The following is a 9,305-nucleotide window of genomic DNA, read 5'->3' as shown; positions in this document are numbered from 1 at the left end:
TATTCCAATTTTAGCTTGGTGCAAACTTAAGCATGGCTCCTTTGTCAAAATCATGCTATTCTAAATATTCCATAGTCATGTGATAGTCTAATGGTGTGTATGAGTGAGAAATGTAGGCTGCAAGGTATTCACTTCATTTGTTTATGCCCAATGTGTGTGTGCCCACAAGAGTACATGAAAAACACATTGAAGGATTGATCAAGTATACAGATTAGAGAGATTCTTTGATTCCTCCATTTTGTACATGTACCTAACGTACTGGGCTAATTCAGGCCTTGAGGTAGTTACAAATTTTCAAGCAATGGTGTACAACTTGAGGATTTTATCTACCTAAAATATATTAATCTTTCTTTTCTTTTAGAAAGAAAAGCTTAATTGAAAAGATTTCAACCATAGTATGAAGCCCTTTGCCACATGTTCTCTGAGGTATCATGGAAGGACTAGGTTGATTGGAGCTCTTTTCATTAACACACTTTTAGTTGAGCAAACTTATCAGATTAAATGTAAATTTAGCTCAAGAAGTAGCATAAATGCCAAGGACAACAGGCCAAGTCACATAACATAAGTCCTTGCCTTTTTTAAGATGTTCAAGAAGAGAGCTTGGGACACTCTCTTTCCTTGCCTTGAGCTGTTATACCTGGGCACAAAAACACGTAATTAGAGAATGTCCATTTGCCAAAAATCATGATTTAAGCTCATGAAGCTATGTGCTAATTTTGTGTAATTAGCTAATTTGTACTAAGGTAAGCCGAGCGTTAAGAAACAAGGGTTCAGAGTTAGCAAAACACAGAGCGTTCGGTTATCTAACAGTTTGCATGCATACTTGCATTCATATCAAGCTAAAATGGACATGTTTCGAGAGAAAATCGGCATACATAAGGTTTTATAGCAAGGTTGTGCCATGGCAGGGTCTTGCTCTAAGGGAGGCGGTGCTTGGCCATAGATCATGTCGCAGCTCATGTCCTCAAAATCTGGCAATATTGTAAGAGATCGTCATATGAGCCACTAGACGGAGAACAATATGCTTTCACTTATTTGGTCAAGTAGCACAGCAATTCAATTTGTGATCAACCGGGGATGTAAGAAGTCATACTTGGGACCATGCTTACGACTGCTCCGAATTCTTGTTTGAGGAACATCTCTGTTGGTATCTTGCACAGGTTCACACACATGCCCACGCAACTGCTGTTTTCAAGATATCTGGAAGATTACATTGCGTATGAGAACAAGCCTGGGCATAACATTCAACGAATCCGACTCTTTGGGTGTTGGCGATTGTAACAGCAAGCTAGGGTTGTAATCTTGTTTTCATCTGATGGTTCTTACCTGCACTTTTTGATGTGCACCACACTCTTTTGCTTTACCCCGTTAACCTCAGCCTCCCTAACCTGTTTGATACAGGAGTCATCTAATCGATAGCTAAGAAAGATTGCGCAAAACGCTAACAAAAGCCGACATGGAGAGCATGATACGAAGATGAGAGATGTAGAGAACCCACCTCAGCAGGGCCAACCAGCCATTGAAACAGCAGAGGCGTGGTAAAGGCATAGTACTCCCAGGTAAACTTCGACGGTCGGAGAACCGCACGGAGCTGCCATTAATGTTTCAATGTGCATGTTGAGTTCAATAAGCTGAAACTGAATCGCATAGATGGCATTGTGAAAGAGGGTATGGGTCATTACCAAGTTTGGGAACCACAGGGGAATAGTTCTGCGCAGAACTTTAAGAACCACTTCTCTCTGTCGCACAGGGGATTTACTTTTCGACATTCGTCGTGAGATATCGATCATGGCGTCATACCCCTCAAGTTCAGTTGTCACCCCTGGAGGTACCATTCCGAGTTCGCATTAAGAAATCGGTGTTTGCCGTGATGGTCTCACATCAATCGTTCACTCCCAAAACCCACAGCCCACGAAATTGAGAGAACTGATCATTTTGCACCCTACGCACAGGACCGATTGTAACATTGATCGATCATTCCCAAAAAGCAAAGCCCACGAAAATGAGAGAACTGCCTTTGCAACCTACGCAGAGAACCGGGCAATCAGTGATTTTCATCGTTAGGTGAACCCTTAATTGAGATGCAAGGTGTACCCTCTGTGCGTTGCAGCGATCAGCAGGCGGTTCGCGGTGAGGCTAGTTTTTCCTGTTAAAAACATACTTGCAAGAATGCTTTTCACTCACCGGTTTCCTCGCTCATGCATGCGGCCAGATGATCGATGCAAAACCGATCAAACCAAGAATCTTTGTACTCGGACTTTTGCCCCATGGGGGCAGGTTGTCTCGTCGATTCTACCATCGCCGATCGTGCTTTTGGCTGGATTCCTCGCGGTCGCCTTGAGGCAATAGCGGTGGGAAAGAAGCATGGGTTGCTCGTTCCTGCAGGTTTACAACCCAAAGGTAGCATGAGTGCGGAATTTGCACTCAGGAACGACGTGCCCATTGCGGCTGAGGTCTCCATGATCATGGGGGCGGGGTAAAGCAGGGCGGTTGTTGAAGAAACCAATGAGACAGTGGACGTGCTGGAGTTACAGATTTCTCTCCGGCTCTCAGCTGTATTTCAGCAACCTCATGCATGTAGATCGATGCGGGCAACGTTGATGGGGCACATGATTGTTGATTGTGTGAGGATGGGGGGGCGAGGGAAGATATGGAGAGACAAAGAAGGAGACAAGCGAGTTCAAAGGCGAGCCGCCCGGGTGATGCGGATCATTTGCGAGCTTAAGAGTAATCTGTCGCTTAGTTGTGGGCATCAACACCATCAACCTCCTTTGGAGATGCGTTGTTATTGCTTCTTGCGTAAACTCCATCACAATAATCGTCTTGATTCTTCGGCAGGAATTCAGGAACAGAATTCTTGACTTTATGTTCTCTCTATTGGCATTTTTTAATCCCGGAAAACAAACAAAACGAGATCAAATATTATAGCAAGATTGAGGCTCGCTAAGAGGCCTTTTGGCATTGCTCCTACGACGACAGGAAACTCGCCTCACAAGCAGCTCAGTTGCATTTTTCAAGACATTGAAAACAAGGTCTCCATCTTCATCATATGTCTTCATCTCATACTTGAAATGTTACTTGCCCCAACATTGCATTTCCAAGCTCATGCAAGGACAAATGCAAGGACAAATGCAAGGACGTACACTTAAGAGCTCAACTTGACATGGAAGGGGATACATAAGAATTTGTTATTTACATTTTCTCATGGTCTTTTGAGCAACTTGACATGGGACTCACAAAAGAAACAAATCTGTTATTTTAATTTTTCCCCCTCCTTTGCATATTGACATTTTCAAGGCAATATTCATTTAAAGATTCTAGGTCTAAATTTGGAATTCCTTATATCACTCTTTCTCATGGGTTTTAGTAGACTCTAAAATTGTTCAATAGTGCATATATTGCATGGAGGATTTCACCATGACTTCGATAAATTATGCATATAAAGGAGGTGTCTTGGTGGTGTAAAGAGATAACATTTATTTAGAATGGTGCACAGTTTCATTTGGAGTTATATTGGATTCCGATACTGCATCTTAACTCGATGGATTAAGTCTACTCAAATGATATTTAATATGTGCACAACTACTATCAAGTATTATGATACATTTCTTCAAATCATGTCCATGCCTTGAAAAGTCCAAATGAATGATGTTATCCACTTCCATCTCTATTAAATCCTCTTGGTTTGGAACCCATCCAAGTTTTTCTTACAAGCAACCTTAATGCCAAAATGTGGAGCTACGTGTTGGTGCTTTGATTTGTCTTGTGGCCTTTTGTTTCATCCCAATATGCGAGGCAATTACCATTTCTAGATGACTAATGGGTTCTTTATCGACTGATGCGAATTGGTGTGCAATGAATATCAGGTAGCATGGGGACAAGGGGGAAAAACACAACACATAATGAAAGATGAATAGAAAGAGAGAGGAAATATATGCTGACAAATGGGAATCAAGCTTCTTCTACTCTTCTTCTATTAGTTAGCCAAAATCATCAATCGAATACAAATTGGTCAAAGCCGCACACTATGCACATGGGTGGGCCTTGGTTGTAAGAATGATCCTAAATCCTAGAACTCTAGTCGAACTCTAGGACCTTATATACATGACCTTCCTTGACATTCACGTTAAATACTACCCATTGCATTTACAATGGTTCACACCTCCTTATCAAAAGGGGATACATGCCATTATATCTAACATCTCTCACCTTTGCAGATCCTTCATACATTCTCATCTTTCAAGTTCCCAATCTAGTTGGAGTCCTCATTGTCTTGCTGTTCTTTGGGTTCTCGCATTTTCTCTTCCTTTGTTGCTACTATAAAAGGCATAGCTCTCTGATAGCCTGGGTCCTTCACAAGCTCACCTTGGCATGCCGTACCACCTTGCATACTTTCTAGCATCGCTTATGAGGAAGTGGGCATCCAATTCACAATGTTGATAGGTGGGTACAAGATACAACTGCTTTGCCTTGACCTTCACCTATTCACTCCTTGGTTGGAATCTTAGTGTTAAGCCCATGGGATACCAGATCCGGTTCATAGGATATTTTGCAAGATAAGACAATGGGATTCCACCTTGGCATATGGCCCAAGTGCTTGTAAAATGAGAAATAGGGAGAGTGGTAAGGAGGAAGAGGGTTGACACTCCCTTCAAAAGGTGCTATGTATAAAAGGCTAAAAGTTTGACTTTAGTCTTTAGTTGTAAACTTGCAAGATTGAGGAATAGAAGCTCTCTCCCTTTTCCAAAGGAGTGTTATTTATGTTTCTCTTGCTCTTGCCTTTGTGGATCTCTCCTCGTCGATCTCTCACCCCTTTTCCCTTCTTGCTTTATGTTTCCCTTTCCCTCTCCCTCATCCTCTCCCACTCCCTCTCTCCCTTTTCTCTCCCCTTCTTCTCTTGAGGATTCACAATGCTACAACTCTAAGAGCCATTGGCATGACACTCTTAAACCACATCTACTTGCATTGCTCCCATAAGGGGTAGTAGGAGGAGAGGTTCCCTTGACATCCCTTCAAGATCCCCATGATAAATAAGTTGCCGCCGGAGACCACACAGTTTTGGTGCCATTTCCAGGGAGTTCAAGTTATACTTTTGCTTGCACATGTTTATTGTGTTATCTCCCATTTCCAAGAGCTTGGTTTTGGTGTTTTGAGTGAGGAATGAGCTAAAAAAGTGGAGGAAAGTGAGAGAGAGGAAGGTAGGAAGAAATTCAAGCTTTTTTCTGTTGATTTATGAGGATTGAAGGTGTGAAAATCTAGGATTGTGAGTAGATAGAATCTTTGCTAAATCTTGGATGAAGTCCCATCCCTTTGAAAAATCTGAAATTATGGTGATGATTGGGTGGAAGTTCCAAGGTATGGGGAATAAAAAACAGCCCATTTTAGGAAGAGAACCTTCCATTTTGCTCCATACTTGCTTGTTTTTTGTTATTTTTGGTTGTTGCTTCATCTTGTTTAGTAGGTAGAGTAGTTAGAAACTAGTCCCCAAGCACTCCAAACACTGCACAAAAGCTCTAGAAACTCAGAGATTTCCAAAAATTCCAGTGATCAAGCAATGTTTGGTTGTTTTTTGTTATTTTTGGTTGTTGCTTCATCTTGTTTAGTAGGTAGAGTAGTTAGAAACTAGTCCCCAAGCACTCCAAACACTGCACAAAAGCTCTAGAAACTCAGAGATTTCCAAAAATTCCAGTGACCAAGCAATGTGGGAGAGAATCACTACAATAGACTTAACGCACCAAACATGCTATAGTATAACACAATGCATTACCATTGAGGGTCAATAGAGCTCTATGGCTTAAATTTGATCATTAAATGATTTGGCATGTTTTGAACCACCACCATCCACCCATAAATATTGAGGGGACCTTCCAAAAAATTGACCTAAGGTGTGGGGGTGCACGCATAAAATAAACAAAGGGAAAAACTCTAAGGCAATAATCAAACTAAGTGGCACCAAGCAAGTTGAGAATCCATACCGCCTCTACGAATAGGCTAGGGTCATGAAAAAGAAAAAGAATAGAAGCTTTGCTTCCTCACATTGTGGATATTCTCCAATGAATCATCTACTAGAATATAAGGTCACCTTCCCACTTGTGAGCCCAAATATGAGGAGGACATGGGGGAGGATGACATATTCTAAGAGAATGAGAGAAGAGGAAAGAGTGAGAGCTTCCTTGTGAATAGCAGACTGATTGTCACATGGGTAGCACCAAGGATAAGGGTGTGAAGGTAGTTGGGCTAGTAGAGCAATAGGTACAACAAAGACACATGTGTTGCATTAGTGCACAACACTAACAAAAGACCTAGCCATATAGCGAATACAATAGTAGGTAAAGATGCCATACACAATAGTAGTAATGATAGAATTGGATTGGTAGAGGACTTGTAACATAGGTACCTAAAAAATAAGCAAATTTATAATATTAAGAGCCTATAGAAAGATAGACTATAGCCACCGGCAATCTATCAAGCTAAGGTAGCATCCCTAGTCTATAGAAGCCTACAGAGTGGCCAGTCGGCCAATGTGTTTTGTTGATGTATAGAAGTTTCCATATCCATATATATATTGATGTACATAGGCTATGTGGTATGCCACATCATAACATGGAATTAGGGAAAAGGGATTATACCCTAGAACAAGTTTGGTAATCAGATGAGAACATAATGAAAGAGAGCAACTAGTAATCCTTGAAGGGCATTTCTTGAATGAAGAAGTGTTTCTCATGAGCATCCCTCTCTTTCATTGTGTGGTATCAGTTTGAAGGCTTGATCAAAAGCTTGATTAAAGGCTTGATCAAAAGGCATTCTCAGTTGCATACTTTTTGTGAAGCTTAAACCAGCTTAGAGGACCATGCATGAAAGAGATGAGAGAACTTAGAGCTGGTCTTCACACTTTGCAATCTCAATTTAGGTTTTTCTTCCTCACCACTTTCAAGACTTCATGTCTTGATCTAAATCAACAGTCGACATGATTTTTTTGTAATGCTTGTCTTTGGTAGTAGTAGAGGTGCCAGCTCTTTGAGCCTAAATCTAAGTGATCCATCCATTGGGCAATTAAGTTCAAGACATGATGATATACTTGGCAACTAGGTTTTGATGTGCTAATGAGCCATTTCACCTAACTTAACTTCCATTTCTCTTCTAAAAAACTATAACAACTTGGGCTTCGGCCTTGGTCGTGTCATGCTTCTACTATTTTGTGAAGCGTTGGAGTGGCTCTGGCCAATTTGAAAGGCATTGGTTCAAGTAATCCTGTTGTAACTAATGCCAAAACTCAGGCAAAAATAGGAACATACGAGTAATGAGAATGGGGATATTCTAGGAAAATGTAGGCATCAAAGAGGGGAGTGGCTTTGTGAGCATGCTACAAGCCAATGTCATTGAAATCAAGGCATGCTGACTCAAATTGAATATGCTTCTGGTTTGATTGTGAGCATGCTGATAGAATTCCCATGGTTGCTATAGCATCGTGGCTATGTTTGAGCATTTCCCTGTTGTTTTCTTGAAGATAACTTCTCCCAAGTCCTTTTGGGAAATCGAGTCCTTTTTTGAAGCCTGCATCCTTTTTGGAGCTGAATAATATAGCACAAAATCATTATGGGCACTGAAGATATGTGAAGGAAGCTTGTAGAAAGTATGAGAGAGCAATTAAGCTTAATCACAACATCCCTTTGGAAATGAATAATTGGGGCATTGCACTTCAATAACTAAAAACTATTGTATCAATGAAGGAGAAGAGATCAATTGTTAAAGCAACTATAAAGAAGTTTGTGTACCAATTGCTCTACAATTTGACTTCCACTGTGCACAATTGAATGGAATGAAGTGGATTTTTGGATACCTTATTTGGACAACCAATCATAGGTTGGCATATTTGAAACAGATCCCATATGCAAAACCCAAGCTAGAGGGGTTTTGTGATGTGGATTTTGGAGGTATCTCTAAACACAAGTCTATTTCTAGAAACACATTCATTTTGAATCATTATTGTGTCTCTTGGTCTAGCAAGAAGCAAACAACCATGGAATATCTATAGCAAAGGCTGAATACATATCTCTTGCATGGTGTGCAAGGGAAGCATTATGGCTTTAGAGGCTCTTGGAGGATCTTGGTGGAGTCCAAGATGGTGCTACCATAATCTTTTATGACAACTAGGGTGAAATTTCATTGAAAAAGAGTCCAAAAGATAATGAGAGATCAAAGCATATTGACATCCACTACCATTTCACATGACATCAAGTGGAAGAAGGAAGTATACAACCATTTCATTTTTTCTCTGAGGATTAGGCAGCAGGTTTATTCACAAAATCCTTACCTCATGAGCAGTTTGAAAAGTTCAAATCTTGCCTATCTCTTTGTGATATAGAGACCATACAATGATGGGGGAGTGTTGAAGTATAGGTCATTGGGCTCATATATGGGTAGATGGATATGAGGATAGAGGACTCTATAAAGGATCCTAAGTCCCTCTGTGAATGGTCCTTATGGACTTAGGGCAGACTTAGGAAACCCACTTAGGGTTTAGTATATATTGTATCATGTTCATCTTTTTTGTATGATAGAGTGTGCATTTTGTATAGCCAATAGTGTGTGATCTCTATCATCCTCTTTGCTGTGTGCATTGAGTATAGGACTATGTGTCCTCTTTCATCACAGGGGCGATATGCCCTTAAAGTATATGTCAGCACCAATGGTTATCCATGTCTTATGATGATGTTTAACCTAACTTGACATTTAAAATTGACTAACACTATGTGCCTGGGGTGGTGGAGGTTACATAATTACCTTAATAAAATGGTGGTAAAATTGTCATAAAGGCATGTTAGGTGGAGTCTCTAATAGGAGGTTTAATAACACCCTTGTAGGACTCAAATAGGCTAGAGTCAAATGAGCCAGACCTATAACACTTTGGCCCTGAAATTTTCCAAAATTCTACCAAGCCTAATGAGAGGTTAGATGCAAGGATTGATGAGAAGTTAGATGTATTAAAGTGTTGTTCCTAACTACTACTATATATACATCAATTTAGGACCAATCCCAGGGATGGGAACCCATAATGGCTTGAATGATGCTTAATAAGAGTTCAAAATGACTCAAAAAATGCTACTACCTTGTTGAAGATTTCAAGCAATAGTAGCTAGTTGGTAAGGAGGGCGTTGGGATCTGCAATCTTGAGTGCTCATCAAGCACTCTTGTGCAAATGTGTCGATGATGCTACAAACCACTTGTAAAGGAAACGACGAAGAGCCTATTAACTATGGTGATAGGAAAAGAGTAGGCTGGTTTAATTTTCTAAAGATTGCCTC

General features: G+C 40.6%; 1 protein-coding gene across 1 annotated transcript; it reads right to left on the bottom strand.

The window, feature by feature from the left end:
* Nucleotides 1-439: 439 nt before the first annotated feature.
* Nucleotides 440-2,661, bottom strand: LOC147895498 (beta-carotene isomerase D27, chloroplastic-like). Its single transcript, XM_087384193.1, has 7 exons — nucleotides 2,185-2,661; nucleotides 1,683-1,822; nucleotides 1,499-1,591; nucleotides 1,327-1,388; nucleotides 1,094-1,200; nucleotides 876-971; nucleotides 440-637 (listed from the first exon to the last, which is right to left on the bottom strand). The coding sequence occupies exons 1-7, from the start codon at nucleotides 2,465-2,467 to the stop codon at nucleotides 588-590; spliced, it is 831 nt and encodes a 276-aa protein (XP_087240319.1). The 5' UTR covers nucleotides 2,468-2,661; the 3' UTR covers nucleotides 440-587.
* Between the last annotated feature and the right edge of the window lie 6,644 nt (nucleotides 2,662-9,305).

This window comes from Dipteris shenzhenensis, chromosome 13 (assembly GCF_047967505.1).
Source record: "Dipteris shenzhenensis isolate YYH24624 ecotype China chromosome 13, Dip_SZ_1.0, whole genome shotgun sequence".
Classification (NCBI taxonomy): domain Eukaryota; kingdom Viridiplantae; phylum Streptophyta; class Polypodiopsida; order Gleicheniales; family Dipteridaceae; genus Dipteris; species Dipteris shenzhenensis.
The sequence above is the reverse complement of the archived record's forward strand: the minus strand, read 5'-3'. Positions and strand labels throughout refer to the sequence as shown.